The following is a 19,692-nucleotide window of genomic DNA, read 5'->3' as shown; positions in this document are numbered from 1 at the left end:
AAAAACAGACATTGGGGATGTTTAAAAACAGCTATTGTACAATTAAAAGTAGTATTGAACCTCCCAACAACTATTACCCTGGCATTTTGTTTGTTGTTGACCCTTGAACAACATGATTTGAACTACACAGGTCTGTTTATACGTGGACTTCTTTCAATAAGTACAGCACAGTAGTGTAAATGTATTTCCTCTTCCTTAAAATTTTCTTAGTAACATTTTCTTTTCTCTGTCCTACTTTATAGTAAGAATACAGAATATAATACATATAAATGTATGAAACAGGTGTTACTCAACTGTTACCAGTAAGACTGCCCAACTGTAGGCTATTAGTAGTTGAGTGTTGGGGAGTCAGAAGTTATATATGGATTTTTGACTGTGCAGGGGTAGGGAGGGGTCAGCACCCCTAACCTCCACGTTGTTCAAGGGTCAACTGTACTTCAGTTTTTTTCAGAGAAGGACTAAGAAAAATTCTGAATTGTATGGAATAAGCAACTCTTCCTTTTTACAGGTAGTTCTCATGTGTTGGGAAAATCGTCTGTATGATGCTATGATCTATGTCTACAACAGAGGCATGAATGAATTTATTAGTCCAATGGAGGTAAGATTCTTCCTAACTTGGACACGTATTTACTATTGTCTGTTAATGGCTTTTTCCTATTCTCCATTTGCTTTCAATAGTTTCTGTTTTCATCCAGTCGCTTAATTGCTTATAGATTTATTATTAGACTTGCACCCATATTAGTTTGGGACTTTAGGTAGCCTTTAATTTCACACCTCTGCCATTGCTTTCTTTTTTATCTGCATAAGTAGGTATTTAAATCCCAGGGAACAAATAGATAAAATTAAAGGTAATGCTGGCCTGTTAGACTTTAAGCTTGTTTTTTTAATAAGATTTTTGATATTATAGGACGTTTTCCAAAAGGTGTAAGAAATTTATTTTATATGCTTATTGTGTGTAGTAAATGTACTATTGAGAAATACTCTTTGTTAGATACATTGTGCTGGAGGAAGGTCCTGATAACGGTGAGAGATCATTATTTGTTAATTGCTGATTTGTTGCTTTTCCCAGTTTAGCTTTTATAGCTTGCATTATAATTTATTCTCTTTACCACTAAAAAGCATTTGGGCTTATTTTAAAAAGAACCAAATGCCATATCCATCTTGTTATTTACCTTAAATTGAGGACGGAATTGTAGATAATGGATTGTGGATATATGTAGTACCCTGCCAGCCCATTGTTTTATTACAATGACTAATTACCTGGCTCACAAGAGCCGTGCATCTGTGGAAGGCATCCAAGCAACTTTTTTTTTTTTGCGTATTTAATGGCCATCCAAAACTGTCTTCAGTATTACTAAGCCAGCAGTTACCTTGTGATATTTCAGGCTTCCTTAAACACACATAACTTGGTAGGTGAGTATCGCTCTAATTCAAAACTCCTCCAGTTTTGGTTGCACCTCTCTTCTCTTGGTCAGTTTCCACAATGAGTGCCAGGGCCCTCTCCCTCTGGTTTTGACCCTGATTGTGTGTCTAGTAAGTATTCTTTACACTTAACACCTCTCAGCTGCTTCCCCACTGAAGTCCTGGAAAGAGCTGTCAGCTGCCTGTTCAGTGAGGTCCAGGACCTCCCTGCACCCAAAAAATGTTTCGTCTCACCTTAAACCACAATTAAGAAGAATTAATGCAATTTCTGTGAGATGCCCCCATTGGATGGTCCACCGAGGGAAAGTCCTGAGAAATTCCCGGAGAATCTGGGGAGAGCCCCGGGCAGACAGAGGGTCCTCCTATGGGCCACCAAATGTGAGGCATCCCAATTACAGGTGTCTCCTGATCAGATGGGGGCATCCACCAAAGGTGGGGTGCTCTGCTTGGATGGGGGCCTGTGGTGCCGGTGGTGAAAGACTTCACCTAAGACAGAAAAAAAAGTTTATTGAATACACTGCTGGGGAGTGGCGGGCAGAGAAGGGACTGCGACAAGGCAGTGGTGAGGGGCCAGTTGTAGGGTGGAGTGAGGGAGTATGGGGATGTTTGGAATTTTCTCTTTTTTGGTAATTTTAGGAACTGTGCCTTGTTGTAATTGGTCAGTTAGGGCCTGTAGCTATTTCGAGGTGGATCATTTAATGAGACTGATGCCCTTCCTGTTGGCATTCAGTTCAGTAATAGCTGTGGGCCCTTTTACCCTGATCAGATTTGCATTGCTCAGGCCTGTTGCCTAAAAGTGGCCTCTACAGTTTCTAGTTTGTCTCAAAATAAGCCTCAGAAACAGATTCTGATTCAGTACATTCTATGGTGATAAAAATGATTGTGGAGTTTTTGTTATTGGGCTTTTTAGGTGTTAGTTTTGTGTGTTTCATTCCTCAAAGTCTGGTTTGCATTTATACCTATACGTCTCAGATGGACTGCTGGGCTATTAAGGTTGACTTGTTTTGTGTTTAAGAGAAGTTTTCAAGTTTAATGGTTTTCCAAAAGAGCTTGGTATTTGTTATTAAATAGTCACTTGGGGAGGTTAGCTCGCAATGGGAGGTTAGGGGCACTCTGATTCTTTTTATATAATTTTCTGCCCACAAGGAAATTACTTGTCCATGTTTAGTTATTTTCATACTTAGGCCAAAATTAAAAGGTGACCTGCCTCTTGGAATTTTCTAGGTTTTCTAGTATGACAGTGTCATCACATTTGAGATGACTACCACAGTCTCTGAAATCTTTCTTAGTTCTGGCTTTGTCTCCTTCTGAGGTAGAATGTGTTGAGAGGGAAAACTTCCTCTAGCAATTTAGGTCCCAGCGGTGGGGGGAGGGCTGCGAATTAATTGATGAAAGACCAATTAATAGCAGAAAAGATAAAGTTTATTCACACAAGTACTAGGAGCACTTTAAGTAGAGTGTACTTTCCTGAATAGTCAGAACTAAAGGTTTACATACCAGTTTAGCAAAATGTTGGGTGGCAGGGAGGGCTTCTCTGGGAAAGAAAATATGGATTAGTTTTTTGGGCTTTTTGATGTTAATGAGCAGTTTAATTTGCATTTCCCAGTGCTAAGGGTCCCCTCCCAAACAGGTAACTCCCTTTGAGGAAGGCCAGTGTAGTTTTGTCATCTGTCTTACTGTGTTTTCAGGGACTGTGCTTAAATTTAGATAATGTTTCCTCCTTTAGTGTCTGCTGGTGTTCATATGTTTTCATTTTAAGGTAATCGTTATCATTTTGGTAGGCTATTAATCCCTTCACTTTCTTACTATTTTTTTTTTAAATAAAGAATTTTGAATAACCTAAGGATATTTTATATCAGAAATTACAGTCTCAACAAAGACCTTCATCCAACTGGTGATGATGGGGTTTTGGAATATAGGTGAGGTTTGGTGGGGTGAGGTCTGGAGCCGACAACCGAGAAAGAATTCTTGAGGGGTCTTCGGTGCAAAATGGTGGTTTATTAATGCATGGGGACAGGACTCCTGGGCAGAAAAAGGGGCTGCACCTGGGTTGTGAGGGGTGGTTGATTATATACTATGGGGTTGGGAAAGGTAAGGAAAAGCGAGGTTTTAAAAGGATTTTCATATGTTAAGACTCACAGGATACCAGAGGCCTTGCCCTCGTCAAGTTAAGGTTGTTTTCCCCTCTAGCAAGACATTAACATGATAGTTGGGAGCTTCCTGGAGGAACATTATACTCTATGGCTTCAGGTATCTGTCCGTGGGCTGCAGGTTATAAGCACATTTAATTTATCTTACATTCCCTTCTGGAAGCTAGGTCATTGATAGAAATGCTTTGTTCTTGTAGATTACTAAGACATGTGTAAACTGAGGGAGACTCTTGTCTTGCAGGATTGGGATCTCTATTAGTTAACCATTTGTTTTTCCTTAGCTTCAGGGCAGCCAGGAGTGCCTGAGGAATGTCACCACTGGGTGGGTGGGTGTGGGGTGTCTGCTTCTGCTTTGACCTCAGCTTGCCTTCTGTTCCCTCATCACTGGTATTTATTAAATGGGTTCTTTGTGTGTGTGTGTGTTTTAAAGAGTTTATTTATTTGACAGAGCACAAGTAGGGGGAGCAGCAGGCAGAGGGAGAAGCAGACTCCTTGCTGAGCAGGGAGCCTGATGCAGGGCTCAATCCCAGAATCCTGGGATCATGACCCGAGCGGAAGGCAGATACTTAACTGAACTGAACCACGCAGGCCCCCTAAATGGTTTCTTTGAGTGAGGAATATGACAGTTGTTTCCCAGTGATCCTTCGATAATAGTTCATGGCCACATTAAAAGTTTTTGTACTTAATCTCAATAACAAATACCAAATTCAATCGGAGAAAGGTGATTAATAGCATAAGATTCTTGATTATGTTTTTGAAAATATAATTCTTTTTTAAAAATGATGGTGATTGTTTTCTTTTTAATTTTAATGCAGAAACTTTTCAGAGTCATTGCTCCTCCTCTGAATGCAGGAAGGACGCTAACAGGTATTAATTTTCTAAGTCTTCATATTTTTCCTCCTTTTTTATCTTAAGATATTTAAATTTCACAGAATAAACCAATTTTATGTGTACACTATGAATTTTGATAAGCGTATATAAATCATATAACCACCACCATAATCAAACTATAAAAGGAGCTAAAGTTCCTTCACACTGAAGTTTCCCCCTGCCCCTTTATACTCTAGCTCTTCCCCCCAGGCCAACCTCCAGGCAGTCCCTGCTCTACTTTCTGACACTACTTGTCTTGTAAGTGGGCTCATACGGTAGGTAATCTTTGGTGTTTTATTTCTCTCACTCAGCATAATGTTTTTGAGATACTTCCATTTTGTTGCATGTATTAATATTTGTTCGTTTTTACTTGGGAGTGGTATTTCCCAGGTTGGATATACTGTCAATTGTTTATTCACCAGATGATGGACATTTGACTTGTTTCCACTTTGGAGCTGTTCTAAGTAATGTTGCTATAACATTTGTGAACAAGTTTTGTTTCTAATTAAACTTGGGAGGAAATTATAGAGTCACATGCAGTTGTACGAAATGACACAGGAGATCATATATACTCTTTACCCAATTTCCCCCAGTGATAGCATCTTGCAGAACTAAAGCACAATATCACAACTGGATAATCACAATGATAAAGTCAAGATACAAAACCATTTGATTACCATAGCATCCTTTATATTGCCTTTATCCCCCGTCATTGACCCTACGTTGTGAATACGTTTTTGGGTGGGCACAGGTGTTTATTTTTCTTGGGCAAGTACCTAAGAATGGAATGGAGAGATTATATGGTAAATACATATTTTACTTTATAAGGTACCGCAACTTGGTTTTTCAAAATGACTGTAACATTTTGCATTTCTAACCAGTAGTATATGAGACTTCCAGTTAGTTGCTCCATATCCTTGCAAGCACTTGGTACTGTCAGTCTGTAAATCTTTGAAAAAATTTAGCCATTCTAGTGGGTGTATGATGGTATCTCGTTGTGATTTAAATTTTTATTTTCACAGTAGTGATTTTGAACATCTTCTCATGTGCTCTTGCCTGCCCCCCCCACACCAGTGTATGTCACGTGTGTGTGTGTGTGTGTGTGTGTGTGTGTGTGTTAATCAATTAACTCTTTAACTCCCAGGGCAACTTCTTATCCTTATCCAGTGTTAAGTGGGTTGTGAAAGTTCCGAGTGAATGAATCCCCACCAGAGCCTGTGAGATCTTTATGTAGTCTGGATACGAGCCCTTTTTCAAGATACATTTTGCAGAATTTTCTCCCAGTCTCTTGCTTAGCTTTTTGTTTTCTTAACCATGTCTTTCATAGAACAACAGTTTTTAATCTTCATTAAGTTCATTTTATTCATTTTTTCTTTTGTAGTTTTAGGCTTTTGGTGTTTAAGAAATCTTTGTCCAATTCAGTGTCATAAAGATTTTCTCCTGTGTTTTTTTTTCTATAAATTTAATAGTTTAAGCACTTATATTTAGGTCTGTAGTCCATTTTGAGTTAACTTAATTTTCCTATGTGATGCAAGTTAAAGGTCAAGGTTTTTTTTTTTTTCTCATAAAGCTATCAGTTTCTTTACCATTTTTTGAAAAGATACTTTGTTTCCATTGACATCTTTTTTGTTAAAAAAAATTGGGAAAAATGTATTTTTGTCAAAAATCAATTGAGCGTATAAGTATGGGTCTCTTTCTGCGCTCTTTTTATGTTCCCCTTGATCTATATGTCTGTACTTATGCCAGGAATATACTGTCTTGACTAGTGTAGCTTTATAGTGAGTCTTGAAATCAGGTACTTAAATCTTCCAGCTTTTCTTTGTTAAAATTGTTGTGACTAGTCGGGGTTCATTGTCTTTACATATAACCATTAAAATCAACTCATTGCTTTCTTTTAAAAAACATACTAGAATTTTGTTTGAGATTGCAATTGACCCTATAGATTAATTTGGGGGAGATTACCATTTTAACCCTGTTGAGTCTTCTAATCTGTGAATGCGATATGTTTCTCTATTTATTTTGATCTTTTAAAGTCACTTTGGTTTCCCAATTTCTGCAAAAAGGCAGCTGGGATTTTGATAAGGATGCTTTGAATCTATAGATCAATTTGGGGATTTTTGCTGTCTTTTTTTTTTTTTTTTTTAAGATTTTATTTATTTATTCGACAGAGATAGAGACAGCCAGTGAGAGAGGGAACACAAGCAGGGGGAGTGGGAGAGGAAGAAGCAGGCTCCTAGCAGAGGAGCCTGACGTGGGACTCGATCCCATAACACCAGGATCACGCCCTGAGCCGAAGGCAGACGCTTAACCGCTGTGCCACCCAGGCGCCCCGGGATTATTGCTGTCTTAACATCGTTACGTCTTCCAATCCATGAGCATAGGATATCTTCCCATTTATTTAGGTCTTGTTTAATTTCTTTCAGCGGTGTTTTGCAGTTTTTCAGTGTGTAAGTCATATACTTCTTTTGTATCTACTCCTGTTTTACTAATTTTGATGCTATTATAAATGGAATTGGTATTTTAATTTCATTTTTGGAATGTTCTTTGTGAGTGTATAGAAAATGAAATTGATTTTTGTATATTGATCTTGTATCCAGCATTCTTGCTGAATTCGTTCTAATTTTTTAAATGGATTCTGTAGAATTTTCTGCATATGTAAGATCATATTATTTGTAAATAGAGATAGTTTTACTTCTTCCTTTCTAATCTGAATGCCTTCTGGTTTTTTTTTTCCCCTCTAATTGTCCTGGTTAGAACCTCCAATACGCTGTTGAATGAAGTGGCAGGGGTGGACATCTTTATCTTTTTCCTGATCTAAGGGGGAATGCATTCAGTCTTTCATTATTAAATATTTTGTAACCTGTAGGTTTTTCATAGATGGCCTTACCAATTTGAAGAAGTTTCCTTCTTTTCCTAGTTTGTTGAGTGTTTTTAATATGAAAGAATTAGATTTTATCAAATGCTTTTTTCTGCATCTATTAAGGTAATCTTTTGGGCTTTGTCCTTTATTTTATATGGTCTATAAGATTTGGTTGATTTTTATATGGTAAGCCAGTCTTAAATTGTTGGGATAAATACCCCTTGGTCTTGGTGTGTACATCTTTTATAGATGCTATTGGATTCAGTTTGCTAGTATTTTTTTTTGAGGATTTTTATGTCTATATTTATAAAGGATATCCTTTAGTTTTATATTCTTTTCATGTCTTTTTTTGGTACTAGTATCATGTATACTTGATACTTGGTATACTTGCATCATGGAATGGGTTGTTCTCTCTTCTGATCTTTGGAAGAGTTTGTGAAGGATTGGTATTCTTTTTTAAATTCAGGGGTGCCTGGGTGGCTCATTCGGTTGAGCGTCTGACTCTTGGTTTTGGCTCAGGTCATGATCTTAGGGTTATTGAGCCCCAGGTTGGACTCCATGCTCAGTAGGGTCTGCTGGAGATTCTCTGTCTCCTCTCAGCCCCTCCCCCCACTCATGCACGCGCACTCTCTCTCTCTCTTTTTCCCTCCTCCTCCCTCTTCCTCTGTCTCTGCCTCTCTGTCCAAAAGTAGAATAAATCTTTAAAAATGGGGCACCTGTGTGACACAGTTGGTTAAGCATCTGACTCTTGGTTTCAGTTCAGGTCATGATCTCAGCGTCGTGAGATTTAGCCCTGGGTTGGGCTCCTTGCTCAGCATGGAGTCTGCTTGTGTTTCTCTCTCCCTCTGCCCCTCTTCCCCACACTCATGTGCTCTCTCTCTCTAAAATAAATAAATAAATCTTAAAAAAAAATGTTTGGCCGAATTCATTAGTGGAGCCCTGTGAGCCTGGGATAGTCTTAGTTGAAAGTTTTTAAGTTCAGTCTCTTTGCTTGTTATAGTCTGTTGAGACTATTTCATCTTGTGTCAGTTTTGGTATTTCTAGGAATTTGTCCATTTCGCCTGTTATCTAATTTGTTGGCATATAGTGCTTATGGTATTCTCTTGTATTCCTTTTATTTTTATAAGGTCCATAGTGATATCTTTTATTACTGATTTGAGTAATTTGAGTCTTGTCATTTCTTGATCTGTCTAGCTAAAGGTTTGTCAATTTTGTTGATATTTTCAGAGAACCAGTTTTGATTTCATTGATATTTTTAATTTTCCTTTCATTTTTCATTTATTTCAGCTTTAATCTTTAATATTTACTTCCTTCATCTTAGTAATTGGGTTTGATTTGCACCCCCCCTTTTTTTAGCTTTTTGAAGTGGAATTCTAGGTTATTGATTTGAAATCTTTTTTCTTTTTAAAACCAGGCATTTATACCTCTAAATATTATTCTAAGTAATGCATTAACTGCATCCCATAAATTTTGGTAGTAGTGTCTTTATTTTCATTCATCTCAAAGTAATTGCCAATTTTCCTTGTGATATTGGTTTTTTAGAACTATGTTATTTAGTTTCAACATATCTGTGATTTTCTCGCATTTCTTTCTCATACTGATTCCTGATTTTATTCCGTTGTGGCCAGAGAACATACTTTGTATGATTTCTATCTTTTTAAATTTATTGAGACTTATTTTTTATTTTGAGAGAGAAAGAGAGAGCCAGAAGGAGGGACAGAGGGAGAGAGAGAATCTCAGAACAAAGAAACTTATCAGGGATAAAAAGGGGCATTATGTAATGATTAAGGGATTAATACTCTAAGAAGACATAACAGTCTTTAATGTGCATGCACCCAACAACAGTGCAAAATACATGAGGCAAAAACTTACAGAATAGTGAAGAGAAATAGATAAAACCACTATTACAGTTGGAGATTTTGATACCCCTATATCAGAAATGGACAGATCCAGCAGACAGAAAATTAGTAAGGACATAGGTGAACTCAGCAGCATCTTCACTCAACTGGATATTATTATCTGTAGGCTGCTTCATCCAACAATAACAGATTACACATTCTTTTCAAGATCACATGGAACATTTACTAATAAGATAGACCACATTCAGGGCCATAAAACACACATTAAGAAATTTAAAAGAATAGAAATCATACAATGCCTGCTTTCAGACCACAGTAGAATTAAACTAGACAAGGGAAAGAAAGCTGGAAAATTAAAAAAAAAAACAAAAACAGAGATTAAGCAATATACTTCTAAGTAACACATGAGACAAAGGAGAAATCTCAAGAAATTTAAAATTACTTTTAATTAAATGAAAATACGTATAACATGTGAGATGCAGCTAAAGCAGTGCTCTGAGGGAAATTTATAACATTGAAAGCAAATATTAGAAAAGGATTTAAAATCAATATTCTAAGGCTTCTACTTTAGGAATTTAGAAAAAGGAGAGCAAATTAAGTCCAAAGTGAGCAAAGGAAAGAAATAATAAACATTGGAGCAGAAATCCATGAAATTAAACAGGAAATCAGTAAAGTGTTGACTTTTTTGAAACACTATTTTTTTGAAAACATCAGTAAAATTGATGAGCCTGTAGCCATGCCAACAAAGAGAAAAGACACAAATTACTAATATTAGAAATGAAAGTTAAGACATCAGTCTAGATCCCATGGATATTAAGAGGATAAGAAAGGAATATTATGAACATTTACATGTCCATGAATTTGATAACCCTCATGAAATAGACTAATTCCTTGAAGGATACAATTTGCCAAAGGTTACACAAGAAGAAATTGACAATCTGAATAGGCCTACATCTATTATGGAAATTGAATCAATAATTAATCACCTTCTTGAACAGAAGTGCCAGGCCCAGATGGGTTTCACTGGTAAATTTTATCAAACATTTAAGGCAGAAATTATACCAATTCTCTATAATGTCCTCTAAAAAACAGAGCTAAGGGAATACTTCTAATGCATTCTGTGAGGCCAGCATTAACCTAATGCCCTGATAGCAAAATCAGACAAAGATGTTGTAGGAGAAGAAAACTTCAGACAAGTATCTCTCATGAGCATAGATGTAGAAATCCTCAATAAAATATTAGCAAATTGAATCCAAGAATGAATAACAAGAATTATTCACTACAGCCAAGTAAGACTTATCCCAGGTATACATGGCTGCTTCAGCATTTGAAAATTAATTAATGTATTCCATCCCATCAATAAGAAAGAGAAGAGAAATCTCATGATCATAGCAATAGACACAGAAAAAGCATTTGACAAAATCCATACCCATTCACGAAAAAACTCTCAGTAATTTAGGAATAGAGGAAATCTTTCTCAACTTGATAAAACATCTATTAAAAAAAAAAAAACAAAAACAAAACTACAGCTAACATCCTGCTTAATGGTGAGAAATTTGAAGCTTTACTGCAAAATCAGGGACAAGGCAAGGATGTCCCCTTCTCATTGCTGCTTTTAACATCATACTGGAAGTCCTACCTAATGCAAAAAGACAAGAAAAGGAAAAGAAGATTATATAGTTTGGGAAGGAAAAAATAAAACTGTTCAGGGTGACATCATTTATGTAGAAAATCAGAAAGAATTGACCAAAAAACTCTTGCAACTAATAAGCAATTGCAGCAAGATTGCAGGATGTAAGGTTGCTATACGAAAGACAATTGCTTTATTACATACTTGCAATAAACAAGTGGAATTTGAAATTACAAACATTACTATTTATATATACCACCCTATAAAACGAATTTGTTATATAAATATAACAAAATATGAACAAAATCTATATGAGGAAGACTACAAAACTGAAAAAAGATATCAAAGAACTATATAAACGGAAGGATATTGCATGTTCATGGAGTGGAAGACTCAGTATTGTCAAGATGTCATTTTTTTTCCCCTCAACTTGGTATATAAATTCAGATGTAATCTCAGTCAAAGTCCCAGGTAATTTATTTTTGGATATTGATAAACTGATTCTAAAATATTTATATGGAGAGACAAAAGACCCAAAAGAGCTAAGTCAGTATTGAAAGAGAAGAACAAAGCTGGCAGACTCCACTAACCAAGACTTAGTATAAGCTACAATAATTGAGACAGTGTGGTATTGGCAAAAAAATAGAAAAATAGGTAAGTAGAACAGAATAGAGAGCCCCAAAATGGACTCCCATATATATAGTCAACTGAACTTTGACAAAGAAGCAAAGACAATACCTTGGACAAAGATAGTCTTTCCAACAAATAATGCTGGGACAACTGGACATCCACATAAAAAAAAAAGACACAGAATTTACACCCTTTACAAAAATAAGTCCAAAATGCATTTTAGACCTAATTTTAGAATGCAAAACAAGGAAAACATCTAGAGGATAGCAGAGAAGATAATTGGCTGTGGTTATGGTGATGAATTTTTAGATACGGCACCATTCCATGAAAAGAAGGTACCATCCATGAAAGAAATAACAAGCTGGACTTTGTTAAAATTAAAAACTTGTGTTCTACAGAAGATAATATCCAGAGAAAGAAAATAATCCACAGATTGGGAGAAAATATTTGCAGAAGACTATTACCTAAAGTATGCAAAGAACTCTTGAAACTCAGCGATAAGAAAATGAACAACTGGACTTAAAAAATGGACAAAAGATCAGAATAGACATCCCACCAAAAAAGATACACAGAGGTCAAGTAAGCATATGAAAAGATGTTCAACATCATTAGGGCATTAAAAATTAAAACAATGAGATAGCATTACATTCCTGTCGCAATGGCCAAAATCTTAACACTGACAACACCAAATTCTGGCAATGACGTGGAGCAACAGGAACTCTCATTCATGCTGGTGGGAATGCATAATGGTACAGCCACTGTGGAGGACAGTTTGGCAATTTCTAACAAAATCAAGCATACTCATACTATGTGATCCAGTAATTATGCTCTTTCATATTTACCTAAAGGAGTTGAAAACTTATGTCCACACAAAAACCTGCACACAGATGTTTATAGCATCTCTCTTCATAATTGCCCAAATTTGGAAGCAACCAAGATGTACTTTAGTAAGTGAATGGATAAACTGTGGTACATCCGTAGAGTGGAATATTATTCAGCACTAAAAAGAACTGAAGTGTCAGGCCATGAAAAGACAGGGAGAAACTTGAATGCATATCACTAATGAAAGATGCCCATCTGAAAAGGCTACAGATTGTATGATTCCAATTATATGACATTGTGAAAAAGGCAAAACTGTGGAGCCAGTAAAAGAATCCGTGTTTGCTAGGGGTTGATGGAGAGGGAGGGATGAATAGGTTGAGCACAGAGGACTTTAGAGAAGTGAAACTATTCTGTACAGTACTATAATGGTGTTTATACGTCAGCATACATTTGCCAAAACCCATTGAATGCACAACATTAAGAGTAAACCCTAATGTAAACTGTGTGGACTTCATGTGATGATGTGTCACTGTGGATTCATTGATGATAAGAAGTGTACCACTCCGGAGCAGACGTTGATAGTGGAGGAGATAGTGTGGTGTGGAGGTAGGGGGTGCATGGGAAATCTCTATACCTTCCTCTCAATTTTGCTTTGAACCTAGTGAAACTTCTCTAAAAAATGAAGTTTCTTAATGTTTAAAATTTTGGGGGTGCCTGGGTGGCTCAGTTGTTGAGCGTCTGCCTTCGGCTCGGGGCGTGATCCTGGCGTTCTGGGATCGAGCCCCATGTCAGGCTCCTCCGCTGGGAGCCTGCTTCTTCCTCTCCTACGCCCCCTGCTTGTGTTCCCTCTCTCGCTGGCTGTCTCTTAAAAAAAAAAAAAAAAAAAAGTTTGGAATTGAACCACTATGTATTTAAATAACATCGAGCAATTCAAGTTTATTTGCACTTATAACAACATAGATCTGGAGTGTTTAGAAAGGATTACTGATTAAGAGATGCACACTTGCTTGCGTTATGCCCGCTATTCACATATCAAAAATAGAAACTTCGGCTTATCATCATATTACCAATCACAAATTCCTATAATCTGCACACCATAAGAATTACCGATCACTTTATCCACTCTTGAGTCTCCTACTCTGTTCTCTGTTGCCCTTAACCTCTTGGCTAAAACTAATCTAAGTATCTTATTTTAAATATTTGTGTACAGTGGCCTTCTCAGCCCTAGAGCACAATAGGTAGTAAGGGTCCATGTTACAAATGAGAAGACATTATAGTTATGTCTTAATATTACTTAATTGTTCATGATCTTTAACTCATCAGTTCATTGCCTGTTCTATACCTGCCCCTGGTCCCAGGCTTTTGGTTAAGCCAACAGTGCATGGATCTCTACCCTCAGATGTATGCCTTCTACTGTACCCTTGTTTGACTCATTGGTTTTGTATCTGTGAGAAGAATCTAATGGAAATTCTACAAACAAGAATTAAAGTGGTCTTATCTCAAATTGTGTATTATTTAGGAGGATACTTACCTTAATTGCCGAGTTTTATTTTTTGTTTCCGCATAAAGATTATATTTCTGCAAAGGTTTTAAGACAGAATTGCTGAAGATACTTTTTCTGTTTTAGATGAGCAAGTTGTTATGGGCAACAAGCTTCTTGTATATATTAGGTAAGAGATTTTTTTTTTTAAACAACTTTATCTGTGCGTATGCTCCTTCCATAATTCCCCCTGTATTCTTAGAGGTACTGTCATCTCCTGTACGTATAGTGCTTTTCATGTTTCAGTGTCCGCATGTACAGTAGTCGTTCTCAGCCATGGGTGATTTTGTCCCCCGTTGGTGATCCCCCCCCACCCTGATGTGTGGCAATCTAGAGTCATTTTTGTTTGTCCCCGTTGGGGCGGTTGGAGAGATGCTGCTGGCATCCGGTGGCTGGCGGCCAGAGATGCTGCTGAGCAGCCCGCAGCGCACAGGGTCGTCCCCACAACGAAAATACCAGTAACGCTGAGGTTGAGAAAGCCTGGTGGTAGAGTATTTTACTTTTACTACTGACAACTCTGTGGAATATGTGTTATTTCTATTTTATATAAAAGGTCAGGAGATGTGTTTAGATCATGAAAAAGTTAGTGACAGAGGTTAAGCTGTGAATCTTGTTACTCCCTGAACAGGGTTCTTTCCTACAGACTATGCAGGCTCAGAATTGTGTCCTGATAGAACTTTTAGATAGATAACTGGCTGCCAGGCTAGTGGGCAGGAAGGTGGCAGAACCTGCCAGAGCATTATTTTTAGCTCCTATCCAGTGTCAGAGTTAACCTTGAGACCTGTTTCACACTTCTTACATTGATAGCTTAGAAGAACATTGCAGCATCTACCTAGGACTTTATTATCTGTATTTTAAACTCCTTAGAAAATGCTGTCTCTAGTCCAACATTCAAAATTGACAACTAGTTCAAAAAAGTTTAAAATCAGTGCTTCCCTCCCCAAATGAGCACATAATCAGAAGACATCTTTATAGTTCAGCCCACAAGGCATAATCCATAAAGCATTAGCTGTAAGGAGGGTCTGATTTAGAGGTAAAACTGTACAGTTAAATTCTCATCTGGTTCTCTTCTCCCTAAAGACTTGTCCTTTTGTGGACATTTTCCAGACATTTGTTAGCCTAGCTCATTCCCTGTCTTTAATCACTGTTCTTAGAGCCACTGGTTTAAAGTCTCTGAGAACATTAGGTTTTTCACCGGTAAATCATGGCATAATGGTGCCATTAGGTTTTTTCTGGTGCTGAGTGTGAGACTTTCAGATAGTCTGTTCTCATTCATTCTTGTCCACTTAGCGCGGCCTTGGTTTCTCTTAGGAAAAATAAGAAGAAATGAAAGTGCTTGCTCTGTCACAAGATGTGCATTTTACCACCGTCCCTGTTGGCCACACTTTCTGAACTGGCTCTCATCTTGATCCGGTTTGAATTTGACCGGACAAAAACTGAGCCTACTTAAAAATCAAATGAATATTTTGGGTTTGAGAAACAATGTGTTCTCAGCCCATTACAAGTCACCAACTCTGTTCTTTTTTTTTTTTTTTTTCTTCTAGCTGTTGTCTTGCAGGCCGAGCCTATCCCCTTGGTGACATCCCTGAAGATCTTGTTCCCTTGGTTAAAAACCAGGTTGGTGCTATTTCCACAGTATTTGCACGATCTACGCTTCTTGTTAAATGCAGGAAAGATGAAGTGTAATTGAGGGTTACATGTGAGTCAGGAACTGTCTGCAATGGTAGGAGAGAGCCTCCCCACCATCACTGCAGCCAGGACTTAGAGCTGAGACAGGTTAGAAAAGTTATAACATGGTGGCAGTTTAAACTCAATTCCACCTGCCTTTATTTTGTCCAGCTGGGAATCGTTGCTTCAGCAAGATACTTTGTAAGGAGAGAAAATAATCAGCTTTTCTTTCAACTTGCAGGTATTTGAATTTCTGATTCGCCTGCATTCAGCAGAAGCTTCCCCCGAGGAAGAAATCTACCCCTATGTTAGGACTCTGCTACATTTTGACACAAGAGAATTTCTAAATGTATTGGCACTGGTAAGAGATAATATGATTTTAAGGTATTTTTAGAGGAGCCAGGGTGATGAATTTTTTTCTAATAGGAAGAAGGATGTGTATGCAGGTGCAATTTTTATGCCCTAGCAGTGAGCAGTTAACATTTCAAAATGTTTAATTTTGTTGTGCCACCCTATTTCCTAATTCTTTATCTCCCTGCCTTCCCTCCTTCATCCCTCCCTCCCTTCCTCTTCCCCCATGGTCCCCGTGTCTCTCTGTCTCTAACACATCCTTATCAAAAAGTTGAAGCAGTATTAGATGTGTGGTATATTTTTGGTTTCATAAATTATATTAGTTGACAGACTGAATATGGAAGAAGGCTCTGAAGGACATGTAGTGGTGATGATAGTGGAAGTCACTGGAGTTTAAATGGAACATGGAAGCTTCCTGCTAAAAAAACAACCTCATACATATTTAATTAAAGATGGATTTGGGTGAGCCAGGTTCTCTGTGAAAATGCCCCCAAGGGAATAATTATATAATACATAATATATCTTTCCAGTTAAATAGTATTATAGTGGGTTTTTAAAAGCTTTTGATAACATGGACAGCGTTAATATTACAGTGTTTAGTGAAGCAGCAGCCTCACAAATGTGTAAGACACACACAAATGTTATATATGCACAGTATTTAGAAAAGAGGGACCGGAAGGAAATACACCTAAATATTCTTAGTGATTAACTGTGAGATGGGGCAAATTTCTGTAATGAGCATACAGTACATTTATAACTTGAATAATATAATAAACTGTTAAATAAAAAAAATGCCCATGAGAAGGATAAGATTCCCAATTATATTATAGTTTTAATACGTTTATTTGAATAACTGACTTCAGAAGTGGTAATTTTAATTGTACAGGAAGAAGAGAAAAGAAACTGAGAAGTGGAAGTCTGATCTAGTTGGTTTAAGGAACCATAGAGAACATAAGGATTCTTGCTATCTGGCATGTAGGAAAAGAGAAACAGAAAGTGGTGAGGCAGGGGGTACAGAAAGAGTGGTAGAGAGCAACAAAGAATTCTAACTCATTTTCATTTTTTAAGGGCTCTGGTAGCACTGAAGACCATGTGGAATTGTGCTGACATCTGAATTATATGAGGATTGATAATAAGGCTGCAGTGCAATCTCATTTGCTTAACAAGTAGCTGAGCGCCTATTATATCACTTGGTCTGTACTGCCTGGGGGTGTACCGTTGGCTTACAAGCTATAAAGCCTGCGTTGGTGGAGGAAGAGGATGTAGACTTTGAGATCAGTAATTACAGCACAGTGTAGTGCATGCCATTGGAGAAGTGCAGGGTGTCATACACACACTTAGGAGAGGAATGTCATAGAAGGTTAAGGAAGGTTTCTTGTATGAAGCGATGTCCATGTGAGTCTCAAAGGATGAGTAGAAGTTAGGTTAAGATTAGGGAAAAATAGAGGGGAGTTAAGATGGCGGAGGAGTAGGGGACCCGTTTTTCAGCCGGTCCCCCGAGTCGAGCTGGATAGGTACCAGACCAGCCTGAACACCCACGGAACCAGCCTGAGACGCAGGAAGATACATCTGGATCTCTACAAATGAACATCTCCAGTGCTGAGTATTGAGGTACGAAGCGGGGAGCCATGAAACCGTGCACAGATATCGGAAGATAAACGGAAGGGGGAGGGAGCCGCCACATTCGGGCGCCGGGAAGCGGCAGCCACCTACATGGGGGAGCGGGCAGACTCGGGGACCGGCACCCGCAAGACAGCAGACTGAGAACGTGAGCCGGGAACGCGCGCCACCAGACTTCTCACGGAACTCCGGAATCCTGGTGTGCTCACTGGATCCAGACTGAGACCGGGAGCTTCCGGAGCGCGCGGGGCGGCTGGCGGTGTTAGAAACACAAAGGACAGAGACGCGCCGGCCCTGGAAGTGAGGGTTGGGACGCCGGGTATGGGGCGCACATCCCAGGACACTGCAGGGTTGAGCAGCACCAACAGTAACAGAGTTAAAGTGGCCAGAACATTAGTAGAGATCGGGCCGCAATCCCTCTGTTCTGTGACAGAGGCTGAAATTCGGCCGCTGCTGCTCTGACTCTCAGAAGAGGCACAGCAAACCGCCAGGGAAAGCCGCCAGAGAACAAAAGCCTGGAAATACCGGCTCAGAGAGTGCCCATCCCCATCCCCCCTCGCAGGGGACACGGAGACTCTACCCAAACAGGGTTGCCTGAGTATCGGCGCGGCAGGCCCCTCCCCCAGAACACAGAAGGCAGGCTGAAAAATCAAGAAGCCCACAACCCGGGCGCCTGGGTGGCGCAGTCATTGAGCGCCTGTCTTCGGCTTAGGGCGTGATCCCGGCGTTCCGGAAAGGAGTCCCTCATCGGGCTCCTCCGCTGGGAGCCTGCTTCTTCCTCTCCCACTCCCCTGCTTCTGTTCCCTCTCTCGCTGGTTGGCTGCCACATAAATAAATAAATAAAATCTTTAAAGAAGAAGCCCACATCCCTAAGATCCCTATAAAACAAGGGGCACGGCCTGGGACCCAGTCAATAATTTGGGCTCTGGACAACCCCGCAACCTCTCCTCATCAGAATGACAAGAAGGAGAAGCCCCCCCCAGCAAAGAAAAGACAGTGAGTCTGTGGCCTCTGCCACAGAAATAATGGATATGGATGTAACCAAATTATCAGAAATGGAATTCAGAGTAACGATGGTCAAAATGATGAGTAGAATTGAAAAAACTATTAACAAAAAGGTTACTGAGAATATAGAATCCCTAAGGACAGAAATGAGAGCAAATCTGGCAGAAATTAAAAATTCCATGAGCCAAATGCAGGCAAAACTAGAGGCTCTGACGGCCAGGGTCACAGAAGCAGAGGAACGGGTTAGTGAATTGGAGGATGGGTTAATAGAGGAAAAAAACAAAATAGAAGCTTCTCTTAAAAAAATCTAAGCCCACGAATGTAGGTTATGGGAGATTACTGACTCAATGAAACGATCCAATGTTAGAATCATCGGCATCCCCGAGGGGGTGGAGAAAAACAGAGGTCTAGAAGAGATATTTGAACAAATTGTAGCTGAAAACTTCCCTAATCTAGCGAGGGAAACAAACATTTGTGTCCAAGAGGCAGAGAGGACCCCTCCCAAGCTCAACCACGACAAACCTACGCCACGTCACGTCATAGTGCATTTCGCAAATATTAGATCCAAGGATACAGTATTGAAAGCGGCCAGGGCAAAGAAATTTCTCACGTACCAAGGCAAAGGCATCAAAATTACGTCAGACCTGTCTACACAGACCTGGAATGAGAGAAAGGGTTGGGGGAGCATATTTAAACTCTTTCAGAGAAAAACATGCAGCCAAGGATCCTTTATCCAGCAAGGCTGTCATTCAGAATTGATGGAGAAATAAAGACATTTCAGAATCGCCAGTCACTAACCAATTTTGTAACCACGAAACCAGCCCTACAGGAGATATTACGGGGGGTTCTATAAAAGTAAAAAGGCCCCAAGAGTGATACAGAACAGAAAGTCACAGCCAATACAAACAAAGACTTTACTGGCAACATGGCATCATTAAAATCATATCTCTCAGTAATCAGTCTTAATGTAAATGGTTTGAACCATCCCATAAAACGCCACAGGGTTGCAGATTGGATAAAAAGAAATGACCCATCCATTTGCTGTCTACAAGAGACTCATTTCGAACCCAAAGATGCATTCAGACTGAGAGTAAGGGGATGGAGTACCATCTTTCACGCAAATGGACCTCAAAAGAAAGCTGGGGTAGCAATTCTCATATCAGATAAATTGGATTTTAAACTACAGACTATAGTTAGAGATGCAGAAGGGCACTATATTATTCTTAAAGGAAGTATTCAACAAGTGGATATGACAATTATAAATA

The 19,692-nt window shown here is 38.8% G+C and overlaps 1 protein-coding gene across 1 annotated transcript in view; it reads left to right on the top strand.

The window, feature by feature from the left end:
• VPS8 (VPS8 subunit of CORVET complex) overlaps window positions 1–19,692 on the top strand; it is a 246,405-nt gene that overhangs the window by 89,708 nt on the left and 137,005 nt on the right. Inside the window, exons 23-27 of the mRNA XM_008705231.2 lie at window positions 509–598; window positions 4,388–4,439; window positions 13,871–13,913; window positions 15,328–15,400; window positions 15,693–15,812. Coding sequence (XP_008703453.1) covers window positions 509–598; window positions 4,388–4,439; window positions 13,871–13,913; window positions 15,328–15,400; window positions 15,693–15,812 — 378 coding nt within the window. The remainder of the gene's footprint in view (window positions 1–508; window positions 599–4,387; window positions 4,440–13,870; window positions 13,914–15,327; window positions 15,401–15,692; window positions 15,813–19,692) is intronic.

Source organism: Ursus maritimus, unplaced genomic scaffold (assembly GCF_017311325.1).
Source record: "Ursus maritimus isolate PB19 unplaced genomic scaffold, ASM1731132v1 scaffold_4, whole genome shotgun sequence".
Taxonomy (NCBI): Eukaryota; Metazoa; Chordata; class Mammalia; order Carnivora; family Ursidae; genus Ursus; species Ursus maritimus.
This window is presented reverse-complemented; position numbering and strand designations above follow the sequence as displayed.